General features: G+C 37.1%; 1 protein-coding gene and 1 pseudogene across 39 annotated transcripts in view; both read left to right on the top strand.

The window, feature by feature from the left end:
• Positions 1 to 22,077, top strand: part of SLMAP (sarcolemma associated protein) — a 146,362-nt gene that overhangs the window by 51,327 nt on the left and 72,958 nt on the right. For 21 of the 39 annotated variants that reach the window (XM_038566051.1, XM_038566088.1, XM_038566085.1 and 18 more), the window contains exon 2: positions 9,446 to 9,593. In XM_038566051.1, the coding sequence (XP_038421979.1) occupies positions 9,446 to 9,593 (148 nt within the window). Of the gene's footprint in view, positions 1 to 9,445; positions 9,600 to 22,077 lie in introns of all 39 variants that reach the window. The other 18 variants (XM_038566067.1, XM_038566053.1, XM_038566050.1 and 15 more) reach the window with 1 other exon arrangement.
• On the top strand, positions 13,231 to 14,780 carry LOC102151126 (annotated as a pseudogene).

Genomic DNA, 22,077 nt, shown 5'->3' with positions numbered 1-22,077 from the left:
TGCAAATCATCCTACACACAGCTGCTAGATTATCAGAGCTGTTAGAATAATCTCCCTAAAACAATATTTGCATCAAATCATTTAGTAGTGGCTTCTGTCAAGAAATCTCAACTCCTTAATACAGTGTGGAAGGCCTTCTCTTACAACTTCACTTTATCTTGCATTTTTCCACTTCTTCCTTTGTTTGATTTTTGTTACTTCTGGGGCTGAGCATTAACTATATATATAAATGTACTGCAATACCTGTTCCTTCTCCACCTCCCTCTTCTCCTTGCCTTTCATTCAGATCACCGTGCTCACTTGTAAGTGCCTTCTTAGCAACTAACTGTGCCTAACTATTCTTTTCAGCAGCCTCTCAGGATTTTGGTATTTAATTCATGCTCTCTGGACTTATTCTCAGTGTAGAGGTGTTCTGCAATTTGATTTTATTGATGCGCAATCTCTCCAGGACAGGTGCCATGTAAATGATTTGCCTTAATGGTAGGTAGAATTAGAGATGGAAAAAAAAAAAAAAAGAATTAGAGTTGAAATAGATTCTTACTATTTTGATTGCTTCAGGAAAACTTCATAAACAAGGTGAGATTTCATAAATTTGTACCCAAAGACCAGAGAGTGTTTAAAGTGGAGGAGGAAGATAGTATGGAGGTTTTAAAGGAATAAGAATGTCGAATCTGCAATAGCTAGGAGACCATGGCAAGCTACTTAATATATCTGACCTTAGTTTCTTAATCAATAAAATGGAGATGGGGGATACCTGGGTGGCTCAGAGGTTTAGCGCCTGCCTTTGGCCCAGGGCCCAGGGCATGATCCTGGAGTCCCAGGATCGAGTCCCATGTCAGGCTCCCTGCATGGAGCCCGCTTCTCCCTCTGCCTGTGTCTCTGCCTCTCTCTCTCTATGTCTATCATGAATAAATAAATAAAATCTTTATATAAGATAGATAGATAGATAGATAGATAGATAGATAGATAGATAGATAGAATGGAGATGGTAATATCTATTTGGTAGGATTGTTGTGACAATCAGGAGTACCTGGACATAGCAGGCAGTCAATAAATGGTAGCTATTATCATAGATTAGGGACTTGTTTGACTTGGCTCTAGAAAAGATTTTTAGATTGAAATAGATGGGGGTGACATCATAAAAGATGGCAGAAAAGGAAGCTCCAAAAATCGATTCCTTCACCAAGACAACTATTAAGCTGGCATGAACTCTCCAAAGCAATTATTTTGGAATTCTTCAACCTAGTTAAGCACTTGCAGCATCCAGTGGAGTGCTTAATATTGAAAGAGGCTGGTAAATTTCTGAGAATTTTGGTGCTTTGCACCAAATGGTGACTACCATTTTCTATCCCCCAGCCTTGTGACAAGCAGCTGGTGGTATGGTGGCCCATGATTCCTGATGTGACTTGCTTGTGCTTAAAAAATTGTGGTTGTATGTTTTGACTGCTGCTTTTGATTGCTAAGAGACTGACCATTGTTTTAAAACCCACAGGCTAGAGAGGTTTCCTGGCATCTGCCAAGAGAATTTAAAGAGACAGAATAGGGACATGTGGGTGGCTCAGCGGTTTAGCCTCAGCCTTTGGCCCAGGGCGTGATCCCGGGATCAAATCCCACGTTGGGCTCCCTGCATGGAGCCTGCTTCTCCCTCTGCCTGTGTCTCTGCCTCTCTCTCTCTCCCTCTCTCTCTCTGTCTCTCATGAATAAATAAATACAATCTTAAAATAAATAAAGAGACAGAATATCCCTGTCCTCTTTTTCTGATTGCATCCTGGCATTTAGGGAAATCTGTGTCAGGACTCTGGCTGAACAGAATGGAGACTTCCATGACAGCACAAAACAAGGAATATAGTCTTTGCAAAAAAAAAAAAAAAAAAAAAAAAAATTGGAAAAGTCACTAAACAAATAACTGTATCCTTCAAATAATAATAGCAATCTCTAGAAAGAGAAGAGAACCTAATTTCTAGAACTACCACATTACAATATTTGGGATGTCTGATTTTCAACAAAAATTACAAAACATTCAAAGAAACAGAAATTAAAAAAAAAAAAAAAAGAAAGAAACAGAAATTATGGCCCATTCACAGGAGAAAAAATATCCCAGCTCAGACAGTGGACTTATTAGACGAAGACTTTGACTATTTTAAATATGCTCAAAATGCTGAAGGAAGACATGAACAAAGAACTAAAGAAAATCAGGGAAATAATTTGTAAACAAGTGGTGAATATCAATAGAGAGAAATAGAAAGTACAATGGCTGGAATAAAAATCAGTGAAAGGTTTGGTGGCATATTTGAGCAGGCAAAAGAAAGAATCAAGAAACTTGAAGATAGGGCCATTGAAATACCCTGAGAACCAGAAAGAAAAAGATGAAGGAAAATAACAGAACCTAAGGGACATCAGCATCAAGTGTACCAACATGCACATTATGGAAATACCAGAAGTCTAATAGAGGGGGAAAGAATGGAACAGGAAAAAAAAATTTTTTTTAAGATTTTATTTATTTATTCATAGAGACACACACAGAGAGAGAGGCAGAGACACAGGCAGAGGGAGAAGCAGGCTCTATGCAGCGAGCCTGATGTGGGACTCGATCCCGGGTCTCCAGGATCACACCCCAGGCTGCAGGCGGCGCTAAACCGCTGCGCCACTGGGGCTGCCCCAGAAAAAAAATTTTTAAGAAATAATGGGTGAAAAGAATGTAATGGTTTTAGCTCTTATATTTAAGTCTTTGATCCATTTTGAGTTGTTTTGTATATGGGATAAAGTAACTTTATTTATTTATTTTGCATGTGGTTATCCAGTTGTCCCGGGTCCATTCATTGAAGGGCTCTTCTTAAACCATTTGATGGTCTTGGCACATGTTGAAATTCAGTTGGATGTAGATGTACAGTTTTATTTTTATTTCTGGAATCTTTTTTAGAAAAATATTTATTTATTTATTTATTTATTTATTTATTTATTTATTTATTTATTTATTTATTTATTTATTTATGAGAGACACACAGAGGTGGAGACATAGGCAGAGGCAGAAGCAGGCTCCATGCAGGGAGCCCAATGTGGGACTTGATCCTGGGACTCCAGAATCACGTCTTTGGCCTAAGGCAGATGTTTAACTGCTGAGTCACCCAGGTGTCCCTATTTCTGGAATCTTAATTTTACTTTTACTAAGTTATGTCTGTTCTTATGCCTGTACCACACGGTTTAGATTACTGTAGTTTTGTAGTAAGTTTTGAATTCAGAAAGTGAATCTTCCAACTTTGTTCTTTTTCAAGATTGTTTTGCCTATTCAGGGTTCCTTGTGATTCTATACAAATTTGAGGATTGACTTTCCCATTTCTGCAAAAAAGGCTGTTTGAATTTTGATAGGGGCTGCATTAAATCTGTAGATCACTTTGGTTAATATTGACACCTTAACAATATTAATTAAGTCTTTAAATCCATGAATATGGATTAGGATGCTTTTCTATTTCCTTAATATTTTATAGTTTTCAATGTATATGTCTTTTACCCTTTTGGTTAAATTTATTCCTAGGTGCTTTATTTAGGTGCTTTTTAAAATGGAATTGCTTTGTTAATTTCCTTCTTGGAATTTTCATTGCTGATGTGTAAAAATACAACTGGTTCTTGTGTGTTTATTTTGTAAGCTACAGCACGGCCGAATTTGCTTCTTAGCTTTTTTTTTTTTTTTTTTTTTTAAGATTTTATTTATTTATTCATGAGAGACACAGAGAGTCAGAGAGAGGCAGAGGGAGAAGCAGGCTCCATGTAGGGAGCCTGATGTGGGACTCAATCCCAGGACTCCAGGATCACACCCTGAGCCAAAGGCAGATGCTCAACTGCTGAGCCACCCAGGCGTCCCTCTCTTAGCTTTCTTGTGGGTTCTTTGGGATTTTCTATGTATAGAATCATGTCATCTGTGAATAGGCATAGTTTACTTCTTCCTTTCCATTTGGGATACCTTCCCCCCCCCCCCCCCTTTTTCTTGTGTCTGGCTAGAACTTCCAGTAAGCATTGCATATCAATAGTGAAAGCAAGCTTCCTTTTTCATGTTCCTGATATTAGGAAGAAAGCTTTCACACTTTCACCATTGAGTATGAGGTTAGCTGTGACGTTTCCTTTATCATGTTGAAGAAGTTCCTTTCTAATCCTAGCTGAGTGTTTGTTTTTTTAATCATAAAATGGTGTATAGGTTTTTGTCATGTGCCTTTTCTGTATCAATTGACATGATGGTGTGGGGTTTTGTCTTTCTGTTATTGTGGCATGTTACATTGATTGACTTCTGTTGAACCACTTGGGATAAATTCCACCTTTTTCAGCCAGTCTCTGCTTTTCCAGCGTGGAGTGAATTGTAAGTTAGGCTGAACAGAGGTAAGGGCCTTGCGTCAGTCCTTTAGCCCCAGACAGGTTAGAACAGATAAGACAAGATAATTTGTGATTTAGATCTACTCTGCTCTCTCTGGAACCAGGTTCCAGGGTCCCACATGGGGAATGTAGGCTGATGTCTTCAGGACTTCTGTAACACTGGAGAAGGGGATAGGACAAAAGTAAGTAATGCCACAAAGATGTCCTACGATTTTAAAGTTGCTTTTTTCTTGATTCAGTATTCACTTTGTGGCTGTAAGACTGTTTTCCAGAGTTCTAATTCTAATAAAGTTGGTTCTGACAGTTTCTATATGTTTTTCAATGTTTCTGAAGGGGGATGAGAGCTGGAAGCTGCCTACTCTGCCATTTTTTGATGTCACTTCATTTCTTTTAGATTTTTAAAAATTTCCTTCTTTTTCACCTTTTATTTCTCCTAATGGATTATTTGTTATAGTTAGTCACTTGTGTCCTTCTAATTTTGTGTTCATTTTTGAACGATTCTTTTTCTTTTGTTTTGAGTTCTTTCCCTCTTCTGGAGTTTTGTAATTATGATTTTTGTTTCTTTCTCATGTCTGAATTATTTTCTTAATGTCTCTTAGCTTGTTTTGAAATAGCATGTTATAATTTTGATCTCAAGGTCTGCCCCTTCATTATCTGTAGGGATATTAGTCTAGTCTATTCTTTAGTCTCAATTTTCTTAAAATAACTGTATAGGATGGGACTTGGATATTTTTCTGTTGCTCATTTTTATGTGAAATTTGTTTTCCTGAACTTTTAGAAGGGCGTCATGGTTCAGGAGAACTTTTCTAATGTCACACAGCTCCCCCTCCTGTTGTTTTTGTAAAATAAATTCAAATACATGGTGGCTTCCTTCTCCTCCATTTTTATCTGGATCTTTTCTTTCTTTGTCTCTGTTGTCCCTACCTTGCTCAATTTTGCCTCCACATCCAGCAACTTCCCTCACTGTAGAGCCCTATCTTGAAATGCAATTTTTGGTGGTAGATTGATTTTAAGAATTCATATGACTCAGACTGCTCTAGCCTTTTACAGAACTTAACTCATGCTTACTTGTTATTGGACTGGGCTAAAGCTTTTCCATTTTCAACTTCTCTCAAATTGGCCATCACACTCTCCAGTGAATACCTAATGACTATCTTAGGGTTCTCCTCAAGTCCTTAAAAATGTACCATTGTTTCCTTTATACATCCTCCTGCTCAGGTGCAGGTTTCATATATTTCTGGTGGCTGTTGATGTTTTCCTCATTCACTTTTGAGGTTCATGTAGATACCTTGTCATCTGGTTTTGTTGTAAATACTATCCTTGGAATTTCAGTTTTGCTATTTTAGTCTATTTGATTTTAGGTGGTAATTCAGGTAGATTAAAAATCTGGACATAACATCTGCCATCTAGAATCCATAATCCATTCTGTGTTCACATCTTAAAACGTCCCATGTATGGGCTTAGAGTTTTTGCACTCTGAGCTATGGCATGTCTATTATATAGTGCTTTGTTCTGAAGTTTTAGTTGAAATGCTATTAATCTATCAGTTTTTGGATATTGCAAAACCTATCAATGTAAGAAAGGTTAGAAAGAAGCAGTTTATCATTATATTGGAAATGAAAGTATTTCTAGATTTTAGCAAAGTTGAAAGTGATGCAAAATGTATTTGTTTATGGAATGAACGGTAAGAATTTTCTGAAGGCCAAAGAGCAAATTATGTAACATGTGGAGTATAGTGCCTGGGTCATTGAAAGTAATCAAAATCACCAAGGGACAAGGAAAAGTAATGCGGCAGGGAGAATCTTTTGGTTCAAGGACAACCATCAATGTCTGATTTCTGGGAAAAACAAGGGGTTAATCAGAGGTAAAGTCTGAAAACAGTGTAAGTTGAACTTGGGCCCCTAAGCTACACAGGGTTTTATAAATTCAGGGCTACTTAAACACCTGCTTGAAGTGAATGCCTGGTGGCTAGTGCAAACACTAGAGCTGCTTGAGCATTTTTTATATTACTAGGAAATAAAGATAGTTAAAGCTTCAACAGGATTTGAAAAAAAATTTTAGAGTAGCCCAAACTGATGTCTTTTAAGGAAAAAAAAGAGACGCCTGATAGAAGAACATTTATTTATCATCATAGAGGAGAAAAATATTTCTGGTTGAAAAGTGACAAAGGACCAGCTAACATACCTACCTACAGGAAGTGCTTACAGGACTATAAGCACAGTCCCTTGCAAACAAATTACCTTCAGGAACCTAAACTGTACATAGAATAGTTTCTGTACAATTTAGACTGAATAATAGCAGATTATTTCATAGAAGATACAGAAGCATCACTTTTAATAACAGTCTTCAAAACACCCATGGACAGAAGGTTAAATCATATCAATGAAAATAGTTTTGTAGGGAAGTAGACTAATGTGGTCTAGCTATAAACAAGTGCAAAGGCTCAGGTACATGAGTGAGGTTAGTGTGGCTGAGAGAGATGAGGGTAGAAGGTAGTGGACGTTAATGAGTTTGGAGAGAAAACCAAGAGCAAGATCATGTAGGGCCTTATAGACTATAATGATAAGAACTTTAGGTTTCATTCTAAGGTATTTGGAAGCTATTAGCAGATTGAGACTAGAGAAAGGGTGGACAACTACTGTAAACGATACGTTCACACTAAATGGAGGCTGTGCTTCGGACAGCGATACAGATGTGTAAGAATGAAAAGAACCTGGGTTAATGTTGACTTTAAATTTTTTTAATTAAAAAATTTGTGATTGTAGAGTTATGCAAAAGCCATGTAAGAGGTTGAAACATATACACACCTTTTTGTTTTCCAAAGCTTGCTAACAGGTAGTGAACGTCATTTCATATATTCTTATTTCTGTTCTGTTCTTTTTAAGTTTAAATCAAAATGCTAGCCATAGACTACTAAATGACTTTGTAACACACTAATGGATCAGAACTCGAAGTTTGTAAAACACTATATATCAAGTATAAATCCTTTAGCTTGTTAAGACACACAGTACTACAAATGACCAAGCCAGAATCCAGATATTGCCACATTTCCCATGAATATGTTCATTAAAAAACAAAAACCAAATTCCCTTACATGGTGTAACAGTAGGTTCGAGGATAGAGGAAAAATTGTGAGGGTAAGTATTCCTACTTGAGTGTATTACTGTGCTTCTCTCCCGGTGTAAAATGGTAAGGCCTGTAAATTTCAAATGGACTTGTAAAATATCAACACAATTTTCATTATTAATGGTCTGTAATTAGGTATACAAACTGCTAGCCAAAGTGACAGTTGGTCTCTTTTGAATTACAGAGAATGTCATTTATAGACATCCTAGTGGCTTTTAAATTGCTCCCTAGGAATTAATGAGATGTCATTTTCATATTTTCTTCAAGTTGTATATTCTTTTGTTGTGTTTCATTTTTGAAAAGAGCTTGTGGGAGGAGTGAAGGATAAATGAAACATAAAGGTCAGTGTGAAGTAATGGAGAAAAAATGGACCTTTCTGTTCTATTATTTGAATCCCTGCTCCTATCTCTGTGTCCTTTGGAAGATACTTGCCTGTGCCTCATTTTTCTTAATTACAAATGGAAATAATATCTGTATCATAAATATAATGTTAAGATTAAATGAGGACCTGGTGGTATAACATATGTTTTAATAAATATTAGTGTTCTTCTTTCCTTTCTTCCTTAGGAAGGTATTCAGTGAAATATGTTGCTAGAATAAGCAGGGCTGGAGAGCAGGGCTAGAAAAATGCAAAAAGAAAGGTACACTTTTTTATTCGTTTTTCTCTTCCTAGTAAGTCTGTTGTGCATGATCCCAATTGTTGTTTCTTTTAGAATAGGTGGATGATAAATAGGTAGGCTTTCTGTGTTATCTCTCCCTTTTTAAAGAGGGAAGTTACTCAAGTGATGAAAGGCAAGTTTAGGAGCCCAGGAAATAGTAGCTTCATAGCTGATTTCCAGTATTTTAGTTCCAAGTGTCTCCAGCTTGCTTTATTACAAAGAATTTACTGGAGATATGTCATTCCTGATACCAAGTACGTTAGCTAACTGATAGCTATTAAATATAGGTGTTCGAAAACCAATTGTCCTTGGCTGTGGAATGAACATTTCCTTTTATTTAGCTCTGATATCCTTGGAACAACATTACAAAGAGTGAAATGGAAAGATAGGATTTTCTCTAGCTGGCTTTTTTTTGTTTGTTTGTTTGTTTGTTTTTAAATAACAGCTTTATTGAAATATTCACATACTATAAAATTCACCCTTTTAAAGTGTACAATTCATTGGTTTTTAGTATATTCACAAAACTATGTGACCATTGCTATTATTTAAGTTTTGGAACATTTTTAATCACCCCCAAAGAAAACCTTGTACCCATTAGCAGTCATTTTCTGCCATCACTCTCCCACCCCTTTACCTTTTTTATACCCTGGTATCTTAACTCCTTGCAACCAAAAATGTGCTTTTTGTCTCTATGGATTTGTTTATTCTGGATATTTCATATAAATGAAATTATATACTATATGGTCTTTTGCAGTAAACTCCTTACTGTAATATTTTAAAAGTTTATGTTGTAGCATGACTCAGCGCTTCATTACTTTATATTGCCAAATAATATAATATAATATGAATACACTGCATTCTGTTTACCTGTTCATCAGTGGATGGATGTTCAGGTTGTTTTCACTTTTTGGCTATTATGAATAATGCTACTATGAACACTCATGTACAAGTTTTTGTGAGGACATATGTTTTCAGTTCTCTTGAGTATGTGTGTGTGTGTATGTATTCCCCAATTGAATTGCTGGATCATGTGCTTTTTGTTTAACGTTTTGAGGACTTCATAAACTGTTTTCCAGAGTGATTGCAGCATTTTGTCTAGCTGGATTTTTAAATCACTTGGTTTCAGGTTCTAATTTCATATATATTAAAGGAGAGCCTTAGCTGAAACAAATGGTTTGAATTGGTAGGGGAAAATATCCACCTGTAGTAGTTTGCAAAGGTGGGAGTCCTTTCTCTTAAAGTAGGTTTGGAATTATTAGTACTAATCTTTGTTTTTTGTTCTTGTTTTTGTTTTGCAGTTTTATCTCCAAGACACTAAAAGTAGTAACGGTACCTTTATAAATAGCCAGAGATTGAGTCGAGGCTCTGAAGAAAGTCCACCATGTGAAATTCTTTCTGGTGATATTATCCAGTTTGGGGTAGATGTAACGGAGAACACACGGAAAGGTACGGGTATGGATCGATTTTTCCTATTTGTCTTTTTAAGTTTAAAAAATTTCTATTTGTTATAAAACATTTTATGTTTGTAAAAGCATTTACAGGGATCCCTGGGTGGCGCAGCGGTTTGGCGCCTGCCTTTGGCCCAGGGCGTGATCCTGGAGACCCGGGATCGAATCCCACATCAGGCTCCCGGTGCATGGAGCCTGCTTCTCCCTCTGCCTGTGTCTCTGCCTCTCTCTCTCTCTCTCTGTGACTATCATAATAAATAAATAAATAAATAAATAAATAAATAAATAAATAAATAAATAAATAAAATAAAAGCATTTACATACAGCATTACATGCAGTAAAAATTAAGAATCTCTTACTTCCCCCATTGCTTTTCTAAAACTTTAAATTACGAAATGTTAATAAGTGATTTATATTTTTCATCACAGTGTGAAACTATAGGATGCTCTTGTGTTACTTTAGGAAATAGTTGGTTGTGGTGACAGCCTACCCAACCAACAGAATATTAACCCATAAGGATATTTATCATTAACAAGAATGCAGGAGGGTAGGTCCAGACTTTGTTTACTTGACTTGGTGATGTTATGAGGAATCCAGGGTTACTGCCCTAATATGTTTGTCTCTTATGCAGGATGGCAGCAGCCACAGGCCTTATTTCCTTCATGCCAGTATCTTTGGAAAAAACTGTGAGGCAGGGACAAAATGTCTTTCTGTAGGGCTCTTTTTTTTTAATGTCTTTGGTAGAAGATTTACACTCCTCTTGTCTCACTGACCACATACATACCTAAGTATGGCTACAAAGAAACCTGGGAAGTTACTTACCTGACAGAAGGAATTAGGAGATCCATGATTGTTATTGGTCAGTTACGAGTTATCCAGTCCAGTTGTGTGCACATTTTTGCCCCAAACACAATTAGAGTTCTGTAGGCAGTTATTAGCACTTATCAAGATCCAAAATTTCACATCTCACAGTTTTTGAAACTCGAAGTTCTCTAGTAAATAAATGTAGATAGTCTTCATTTTTACAATTCTAAAGCTTTCTGGCTTTACCTGCTTCACTGTCTATGTGACGACCATGAAGTTCTGTGGATCATAAAACTAAATGAATAGGAGCTAGAAGTATACAGTTATGTTGTCTTAGTTTTTTTTTTTTTTTTTTTTTTTTTTTTAAAGATTTTATTTATTCATGAGAGAGGCAGAGAGATAGGCAGAGGGGAAAGCAGGCTTCCTGCAGGGATCCTGATGCAGGCGGGACTTGATCTGAGGACCTTGGGATCACAACCTGAGCCAAAGGCAGATGCTCAGCCACTGAGATACCCAGGTGCCCCCTCTGTCTTAGTTTAATATGGGCAATGGAACCAATTGACAAGTTTCTCCTTTTGCTTCTCTGAACATACTTTGATCTGGTGATACCCTAAGTCATCAGTATCTGACATTTTGCACAGTAGACATGGGGATGAAGATGGGTAGTTGGTGATGCTGCTACTGTGTGTGTGCTTGTACATGTACATTTACATACTTTTCACTGGTTGTTGCAACTGCAGTATTATTTTTACTGGGTTTTGATGCCTTCTCAGGGAGTTAGGTTTTGATATTTGAATTCTGGTAGGGTCAAAACTTAGGAATTTCCATTTACAACTGTAAAATAGTTTGTATTTTGATACAAACTACTCAGTACACCTTACTAAGAAAGCTCACCTTATTTATGACCATACTAAGAACAGCTTTGTTGCCACTGTAGCATCTGTTGCCACATCACACCACCTCTGGTACCAAGTCATTCAGCAAACACTTACTCAGCCCCAGCTGTGAGTAACCCACAGAGAAGACAGAGAATTTGATTACATGTTTTTCCCAGGGAATGTCAGTCTTTTTGCCTTGCATTTCCCAAAGAGAATTAATAGGTGTTAATTAATAAAAGAATGAGGTTGTCAAATACACTTAGGAAATACTTAGTTAACCAAAAGTAAATAGGACTTCTCAGAGTCCTTAATACACTAGCATATATGCCGATCTCGGGGGGGGGGGGAGGTGACTGTTCTAGAATGCAGCTCTTTCCAAACTCCTTCCCACTCTTCTTTCCCATCTAGCTGTGAGAGATAACTCTTTAGAACATGCTGTAGGAAGCTAAGAGGACAGTCCTGAAATTCAGAGTTATTATTAGTGCACCATTATTTTAGCAACATTAGATTCTTTCAGGCTTCTTTGAATATTTATGTTTTATGCCAACTTTAAGGAAATTAAATAAAGAAAAATTCATCATTTAAAATGTTGTTTCTTTTGGTATTTATTCCTTCAAAAAGTTGACATTCCTGGGCTCTTGGGAGACAGCTCTATCACTAGTTGAGTACTACCTGTATATGCCAGGGAAAAAGTTAGACTTTGTCCTATGCTAAACAGTACTATGATAAGCTTTATATCACTTGAAAAATCCTACTGAAATTATACAGCCCTACCGGTTAACTCCTGGATCAAGGAAGAACTCAAAAGGGGAATTTTAAACTATGTAGAAAGGAAAGGAAAGACTTTTATACTAAAATACAGTAAATCCTTTACTCAGATAAAAATTAATCATCTTAAATTCCTTCTCTACTAAAGAAGTACTATGAAGGAACTTGTCATTTAGGAGAAGTCAGAAAAAGAACAAGAAAAAGAAGTTGGGAAATAAAAAGCAGAAATTAATGAAATAAGCAAAAACATACAGAAGGGATAAGCAGACCAAATGCTGGTTTTGTAAAAATCATCCAGCCAACCAACAAACAATACAACAGGTAATTCGTAAGCCTTGATTCCCTTATTAGGTTAAAAAAAAATACTAGCAAAAATACACAAGATAAGGAATGAAAAAGACATAAACACAGATACAGGAAGTACTAAAAGAATTTTGAGAAACTAGTACATGCCAACCTATGACAAGGAATGGAGCTAGAGTAAAATACTTTCCTAGCAAAATTATGCCAAGATGTAGAAAACTTGAGTAAACTGATTTCCTTAGAAGAAACTAAGAAGTTATTAAAGATTGACCAGAACCAGAGGTTCTGGTCATATTATTCACAGCTGAATAATGGTCTTATCTTTAAAAGCATGTAAATTCAATGTTATTTGAATAATCCAAACATGCATAAATGTGGAAAGCTGTCAGAATCCTTTAGAGAAGCCAGCAGCATATCACTAATGCCAAATTCTCATAAAGATACAGTTCAAAGACAGAAAACTAGCACTAATTTCACTTGTGATGATAGAGGAAAAATTCTGATTAAGGTATTAATAAATTAACTTCAGAAATGAAGCTAGAATAAACAACAAAGTGGGTTTTATTCTAAGATTTTAAAAAATGATTCAGTATTGGGGAACTCTATTAACACTGTCCACAAACTAAAAATGTTACATGAAAACCATATTACTGTATAACCAGTAGGTATTGAAAAGGCATTGGATTCTTCTCTTCCCATCTGAGCTGGAGGCCAACCTCTCTTCCTTGGCAGCTCTGTTTTACTTCTAGCCCTGGCTTTCCTTTTCCATCAGACGGGCCAGAGTGCTTCCTTCTTGCTTCAGGTTGGCTGTATAGCCTCTGGCCCCTCCAGGCCCTGTGCTTTTCTCTTTTCTTCAGGCTTAGGTCCTCCCTCTCCCCCACCATGAATGAGGAGTATGAAGTATTCCTGCTGGGCACCAGCCTGACTGAATATATCCTGTCAGGTATAATGTCAGTGAATGGAAAGAAAGTTCTTCACATGGATAGAAACCTGTATTATAGAGAAGAAGGTTCTTCTATAACACCTCTGGAAGATGTATACAAAAGATTTAGAATACCGGTGTACCACCATCATTAGTGGGGATAGGAAGAGACTGGAACGTTGACTTAATTCCTAAGTTCCTTATGGTCAGTGGTCAGCTGGTTAAGATGCTGCTTTATACAGAGGTCACTGCTATCCACTTTTCAAAGTGACTGAAGGGAGCTTTGTCTATAAGGGAGGAAAAATCTACAAGGTTCCTTCCACTAAAGCAGAAGCCCTGGCATCTAGCTTAATGAGATTGTTTGAAAAACGTTGCTTCAGAAGATCCCTAGTGTCTGTTGCCAGCTTTGATGAAAAAGATCCCTGAACTTTTGAGGACATTGATCCTAAGAAGACTGCAATTTGAGAGTACAAGAAATTTGACTTGGGACAAGATGTCATAGATTTTACTGGCCATGCCCTGGCATCTTATAGAACCAATGACTATTTGGGGCACCTGGGTGGCTCAGTTGGTTAAGTGTCTGCCTTCAGCTCAGGTCATGATCCCGGGCTTCTGGGATGGAGCCCCGTGTCGGGTCACCCTTTCCTTCTGACCCCCCACCCTGCTCATGCTCTAACTCATTCTCTCAAAACGAATAAATAAAAAATGTTAAGAAAAAAATAAAAACCAATTACTGTTTAGATCAACCATGCTGTGAAACCATTAATAGGATTAAACTTCACAAGTGTCTGGCAAGATACAGCGAAAGTCCAGACCTTTATCTTTTGTATGGTCTTGGAGAACTCAGCCCTGGGATTTGCAGGGCTATGTGCTATTTATGATGGTACCTACATGCTCAATAAACCAACTGAAGAAATCGTACAAAATGGAGGAGTGATTGTTGTGAAATCTGAAGGAGAGGTTAATCACTGTAAGCAGCTCATTTGTAATCCCAGCTATGCAAAAGACCAGGTAGAAAAAGTGAGCCAAGTGATCAGTTATCTGCATCCTCAGGCACCCCATCAAGAACATCAGTGGTACCAGCTCCTGCCAGATTATCATTCCCCAGAACCAAGTCAGTCAGAAGCCAGATAGCTATGTCTGCATGATTTCCTCCATACACAGTGTGGCAGCACAAGGAAGGTATATCGCCATAGTTAGTACAACTGTGGAGACCTTTCAAGGAGCCAGGGAAAGAAATCAGATCAGCTTTGGAGCTTTTGGAGCCAATTGAATAGAAATTTGTTAACATTAGTGACCTCCTTGTACCAAAAGACTTAGGAAACAGAAAGCCAGGTCTTTATTTTCTGCATATACAATGCTCCAACTCATTTTGAAACAACTTGTGATAACATCAAGGACACCTGGAAGAGGATGACGGAATCTGAGTTTGACTTAGAGGAAATGAAGCACAAATTATATTAATGGCGAAGACTAATACCAGTACCTTTTATTATCTAATTAGGACAAACTTCTGGCAAATGATGTATACTGTATGAAATCAATATTATAAGGCCCGCTTTTGTAATCAAAACTGAGATTGCAGAGCACTGTATTAGTAAATGTTCCTTTCCCTTCTAATATCATGTATGAACTTGTTTTCAAGTGGCTATTCAGAATTGGCAGATTACCATATTATATTCAGTTTAACCAATACTAGGTTTTTTTCCTAGTGAAAGATCAGTTTTTAAAAAACATTGTCATACTGATTCAGAGCACTTGATAATGTATTTGTATCTTTTAATCAGTGTAGCCTTTGCAGTTGTATGCTTCTGCTGCTCAAGAGCTGGATCAGTACAATTTGTGTGTCATCTGTCCTCTTGATGTTAAAGGAATTAGAAATTGTCCATAATCTGGGACAGAAGCCCTATGTTTTCCCTACACCTTTACATTTTGTGTTCTGTCAAGTGTTATAGGTGCCCATGGAAAACAGCCACCAGTTGGAGTTATGTGGGCCTAAAATTCTAACCCAACTTCAAACCAAGTCATTTTAGAGGACGACTGTGTGCAGTGTTTTAACCTTAGACAGTTGATGAGAACAAAGGGAAAGAAACTCAGTCATAGACCATGTAAAAGTAGAAGCTTCTTTTGTATTCTAGATGTGACCTCTTCAATGATGCCTGTCTCAAAATGGCTCCAAATGATTTCTGTACTGCAAAATAAAGCCAAACTCTGAAAACCTAAAAAAAAAAAAAAAAAAAAAAGCATTTGATCAAGTTTAGGAGTTTCCTAATAAAAATTCTAAATAAATAGAATGAATAGAAAAAACTAAATAACATAAGAATTTTAATTAAAATAGAATAAAAAGGGGTGCCTGGGTGGCTCAGTCAGGTGTCTGACTCTTGATTTTTTTGGCTCAGATCATGATATCAGTGTTATGAGATTGAGCCCCAAATTGGGCTTCATGCACTCTGGGCATGGAGCCTGCTTAAGATTCTCTCCTCCTACCTCTGCTTGCACACTCACACACTCTCTCTCTCTCTCTTTCTCAAAAAAAAAATAAATAAAAATAGAACAAAAGTAGCACAAATGCTATACAGGTGTAAAAATGTATGAACTAAATTTACATATATCAGTAAGGATAAATCTCAAACATTCTCTCAAGCAAATTGCAGAAGGATATGCGTGGTACAATACTATTTACATAAAGCATGAATTAATGTAAAACAGTACTACATAGTGCTTTTGAATATATTTATAGTAAGAATATAAAATTAGACACTTGAAATGATAAAAAATAGTTTGTGAGAATGTATGAAAGGATTTCTTTTCATCACTGTGCATAGAACAAATGAAGCATAATTTTAAAATTGCCCATTGTGTAGCTATTATAAAGAATAAATTAGGATTATATGAATTGTAGAGATTTGTATAAGATACACTGTTGAGGAAAGAATCACTATTAATAATTCATGATTTTAAAAAGTCTCACCAATCCCTATAAATGTACATGTTCATGTATGTGTTTGAATATGATTATATGAACATAGGGGAAAAAGCATAGAAGGATGTATACTAGGTCATTACTGTGAGTCATCCTGGAGTGGAGTGGAGGGAAGAAGTAAAGGAGAAGAGGAAGCCAAATTAAAAAGGATGGGGCTAATGTGACTGCAATTGAAAACCTTCCACGATCTGTGTCATTTATGTATTTATGTGAAATGAATATGTAAAAGGAAATTTCAAAAAATATATATAAAAATATTTTGTGTGTGTGTGTATAAAATCATGATTTTGTTAAAAAGGTCACAGGAACCTAATGTCATTGAACATATCCATTCATATTAGTGACTCTTCTATTCCATCCTCTCCAAAACAAGCTGATTTTGATGTTTGACTTTCCATATAGTGTGACTCCAGGTTGAAAACTCAAGGTACAAATAACTTGTCCTCTAGATGTAAAATATCGTTAAAAACAAATAAGATGATATTCTAATAGATTTTTTTCAAGGAAATGAGAGAGAATGCCAACCTATCAGATCCTCCTGAAATCAGAGCTATCTATTCCTCTGTACCCAAACCCACAAACTGCTCAGACAGAGCATGAGTTCTGGGCTACATAACATTACAGTAACTCTCTCCTGCAAAGCTTGGGACCAGCTAGTTCTATAAACTTGGTATATAACTCCAATCAGTTCATCCCTGAGGTCTACTTCACCAATATCTGTTCCTAGGTAAGCCCCTATGAGCAGGGAGCCCATTATGAGCAAGGGGCACTGGTATCTTCCTTTTATTGTGCTCAAACTGCCCTCAATTATTTTTACTTCCCACAGTAGACCTTGTCTTTTCGCACATGCTTATTCCTTTGGCTAAAAACTTTTTCTAGGTTGAAAAAGGTGTCTTTCCATGTCCCTGTTGCACACTGCACTCTCCTTTACAGGTTTGCCTCTCTCACTAAGCTACACAAGAGCAGGCATTGTGTATGTCTTCATTGTAGAATCTCCACACTCAACTTGGCATATACTGGTTGAATAAATTTTAAAATGTCTTATGGGGCAGCCCAGGTGGCTCAGCGGTTTAGCTCTGCCTTCAGCCCAGGATGTGATCCTGGAGACCTGGGATCAAGTCCCATGTCAGGCTCCCTGCATGGAGCCTCCTTCTTCCTCTGCCTGTGTCTCTGCCTTTCTCTCTCTGTCTCTCTGTCTCTTTCTCTCTGTGTTTCTCATGAATAAATAAATAAAATCTTAAAAAGTATAGCTATCTTCTATCATCATAAAAATGCTAAAAAAATAAAAGACATCAAACTCGGGTAACCTGGGTAGCTCAGTGGTTGAGTGTTTGCCTTTGGCTTAAGCCATGATCCTGAGGTCTCTTTCTTTGCTCATGCCATTCTCTCAGCCTTTCCTTCCATTTCCAGCTTTTGAAGTCTTTTTTTTTTTTTAACCCTTTTTATAAATCCTCCCCTGCCTTTGTCTGTTCCAAATTTCCACAGTATTTTGTACCTCTTGTAGCATTTGTGAAAAATTTCCCCCTTTGTTGTTATGTTAGCTGTTTCTTGTTCTCTCTACAAAATATATTGAAATCTCCTCAAGACAAGGACCTAGTCATAATCATCTTGATTTTCCCCATCTTTACCATCCTACTGCTTCATAGCCAGCAGATTCTCAGTGACTATTTAGCAAACAGCTAAAACTAAAGAACCACTACTCCTTGTGCATAAATAGAAAAATAACCTAAGAAGAAGTATTGCTCCATTGTATGCTAGAGAAATAAAGTAGCAAATGAATTCACATACCTAGAGAAAGGTCTCCCACCAAATAAATAGTTAGAAACAGGATTCCTGGGAGAAATAGCTAACTCTGAGTCTAAGCAGGAAATGTACAGGTTGAGCATAGAAGATTTTGTCATATAGGGGATCTCTGGGTGGCTCAGCGGTTTAGCGCCTGCCTTTGGCTCAGGGCACAATCCTGGAGTCCCGGATTGAGTCCCGCATCGGGCTCCTGCAGGGAGCCTGCTTCTCTCTTTCTGCCTGTGTCTCTGCCTCTCTATGTATCTCAAAAATAAATAAATAAAATCTTAAAAAAGATTTTGTCATATATAAAACAATGAAACTGAGACTCCTAGGGTTCTGTCAGAAAATTCAGTTAACATAAAGTTCTAATTGATCAAAGATGGGACAGTTTGAGGATCAAATAATAACAGCAGTGGATTGAAATATATCAAATGTGCTTAAATCCATGAACTTAAATGATACTAAAAAGAAAACAAAAAGATTTGGTCACCCTTAGAAAAGCGTAGGTAAACCATCCTGAAAACAAGTAAATAAAGAGCAAGAATAAGCATTTATGCTACCTTTCCTGGAGAGAATTATTCCTGACATAAACAAGGAGTTGATGAGGGAAAGCTTTTTTTTTTTTTTTTTTTTTGCTGAGGAGTGAAAGCTTTTGATTACTGAACTCTAGCTCATAAGTGAAGACAGAATGATAGAATATCAGTACAAAAACACTTTTTAGAGTTAAAATGTTACTTGTCTTTTTTTTTTTTTTAAGATTTTATTTATTTCTTCATGCGAGACACACACAGAGAGAGACACAGGCAGAGGGAGAAAGAAGCAGGCTTCCCCGCAGGGAGCCTAATGTGGGACTCATCCAGACCTGGGATCATGCCCTGAGCCGAAGGTAGATGCTCAACTGCTAAGCCACCTAGATGTCCCAAAATGTTACTTGTCTTTTTGGCTAGCTTTCCTGCCTTGTTTCTGACTGGAAAAAAAAAAAAAGGTCTTTGAGGGACACCTGGGTGGTTTAGTTAAGCATTTAACTCTTGATCTCAGCTCAGGTCTTGATCTCAGGGTCCTGATTTCAAGCCCCACAATGGGCTTCTCACTAGGTGAGGAGCCTACTTAAAATCAGGACTCCTGGGTGGCTCCATTGGTTAAGCATCCGCCTTCAGCTCACATCTTGATCTCAGGGTCCTGGGATTAAGCCACTTGTTGGGCTCCCTGCTCAATGGAAAGTCTGCTTCTCCCTTTGCTTCTCCCTCTGCCTCTCCCCTTACTCGCTGGCTCTTCTATTACTTTCTCTCTCGCTTGCTTCTCTCTTGGGGAAAAAAAAAACTTTAAAAATAATTTTAAAAATCTTTGAATTGGAAGCTTTATGAAGTGAAAATTTCAAGGTTGAAAGTTTGGTAACTTTTTAACCTTAGATTGTAGTCAAAAGACAAGCAAATAATTCCTCAGTTTGGAAATGTTAATGCCTCTCATTTAGATCTTGGTTTTTTTAGATGTTTCTTATGTTTTTATCATCTTACTCATTGTACTTCTATTACTGCCAGTCATTTCGAGGGATCCTTCAAACTACTCAAATATAAAGTACTGTTGACCTTTCCACTCAATGCAGGAACAGAGATAGAGCCAGACTACAACATACCCCAGAAGTTTCAGTCTTCCAATTCAGGGCCTTACATAGCTTTTAAGCTCATCACAGTGAACATGGGTCTTTTAAGTAATGCCTGTGTGAAGAGGCAATAGTAAAGGCTGACTTCATACCATAAAGTAAATATATTAATTCAAAAGCAAAAACAATAACCTGTATGAGATAATAGAGGAAAAAACCCACAAATGACAGCTTAGGTAGTCTTCATTTTGATTTTTAATAAAATCTCATAAGTACAAGTAATTGCAGATTTTTATGCATAGATACCTTGTTTTTTTGAGTCAGACACACTTCTTGTTTTAACATTTTTGAAATTTGCTTGTAGCTTACAATGCATATATGCACAGTTTTACTTGCTGTCAGAAAGTAGATCATTCCTATGAAACTTTTTTTTTTTTTTTTTTAAGGTAGGTTTTATGCCCAACATGGAGCCTAGTACCGGGGCTTCAACTCACAACTGTGAGATCGAGACCTGAACTGAGATCAAGAGTCTGATGCTCAACTGACTAAGCCACCCAGGCATCTCCTATGAAACCTTTAAAAATTGGTGTAAAGGGAAGAAGCAATTACATTAATTTATATGGAAAAACTTTTTAGCATTCTCAGACCCAAAGTGTCATCTCTCTTAGGCTTTTCTGATACCTGAGGGACATAATTTTGCTAATGGATGCACAAAATAAATCAAGCTAAAGCACAGATGTTCACAGACACAGTTCAAAACTATGGCCGCTGGATGCTGAGATGCTGAGTATACTTTGTGGGGGAGGAGCTTGCCAGGGCCCCTCTCAATGCCTTGTAACAGCTCACTGCAAAATGCTTGCTGAATGCTATTTACACTTTACCCTTTTTTTCACAATAAGCAAAAATCCTCTTTGGATTTCTTTTGGTTGGGAAAACAGGTACTGATGTAGGTCTTTCATAAAAGTGAAGGGATATAATACAAACTTTTAAAAAGCAGAGAGTGGGGCACCAACTGGGTAGCTCAGTTGGTTAAATCTCTAACACTTGATTTAGCCTGAGGTCATGATCTCAGGGTCTTGAGATGGAAACCCCATGTCCAGCACTGTGTGTGGAGCCTGCTTAAGATTCTCTCTCTCCTTCTCCTTCTGCCCCTCCCTCCTCTTCATGCGCTCGCTCTCCCTCTCTCGCTCTCTCTTAAAAAAAAAAAAAAAAATTGAAGGGTACCTGTATTTAATGTGGCAGTGATCCTGCAGCTTTCTTACCCCACCTGAGAAACTTTAATTTTTTTTATTTATTTTTTATTTTTTTAAAGATTTTATATATTTATTCATGATAGTCACACAGAGAGAGACAGAGAGGCAGAGACACAGGCAGAGGGAGAAGCAGGCTCCATGCAGGGAGCCCGATGTGGGATTCGATCCTGGGTCTCCAGGATCGCGCCCCGGGCCAAAGGCAGGCGCCAAACCGCTGCGCCACCCAGGGATCCCCTGAGAAACTTTTAAATTGTGTGTTTTACAATCATTTTGTCTCTGAATCTTGGAAATATGGTGAATAATGTTTCTGGGAAATTTTTGAGAGCAAAATTTGTTTAAAAAGTGATTAATAAAATATTTGAGAGCAGTACTTTCCAAAGTATTTTTTTCATAATACTGTATATATCATGTATATAATACTGTCATATCAGTTCCTGTGTAAGTATTCTGAAAACAGGGGACAGAGATGCTCAGTGGTCAAATAAGTTTGGAAATGCATCTTACTTTTAGAGCCTCATGATGGATAAAAAGCCCATTGAGCTCTGAAAAAGACTGGTATAAAAAAAATAAAAACTCTTCAATATATTTTAACCAAGTATTTCCCAAACTTTTCTGACCTTCATATCTGTTTTTGTTAACACCCACTAGCACTCCATTTTGGGAAATACTGTTATATAGAGTTGATTAAGTATTAGAACAAAACATTTTTATCAGGTAGTTTTAAATACTCGCCTGTTGCAAATTAAAAAAGACAACTAATAATTCTATGCGTATGTGTGTATCTGCTTGTCACAAGAACCTTTTCAAAAGCAGGGCTGGCTAGACTAGATTGTCCACTTAGACGTGATCTTTAACTGCCTTCAGTAGTACAGCAACCCCATGCTGCCCTGTCAGTATTACCCCTCGATTCATTTCACAGATTTGTACATCATTTCAGTTGCTAGACTTTGGGGTGATATATCTGAGCAATGGAAATTCTGATGTAATATATCACAGCTTGTCAATTCTGGCACTGCAATTTTATTCTGTAACTCAATGCATGTAATTTTTTAGACTCTATTATCAATTTAAATACATTGGTCAAGTATCAGTATTGCTGGATTTTGTTATACTCTTCTCTTGTATTTATTATAGCCTGAAAAGAGTAGATCTCTGGCGGAGTCATAGAGCTGGGAAAATCTGTCCC

Source organism: Canis lupus, chromosome 20 (assembly GCF_011100685.1).
Source record: "Canis lupus familiaris isolate Mischka breed German Shepherd chromosome 20, alternate assembly UU_Cfam_GSD_1.0, whole genome shotgun sequence".
In the NCBI taxonomy this organism is placed as follows: Eukaryota; Metazoa; Chordata; class Mammalia; order Carnivora; family Canidae; genus Canis; species Canis lupus.
The sequence above is the reverse complement of the archived record's forward strand: the minus strand, read 5'-3'. Positions and strand labels throughout refer to the sequence as shown.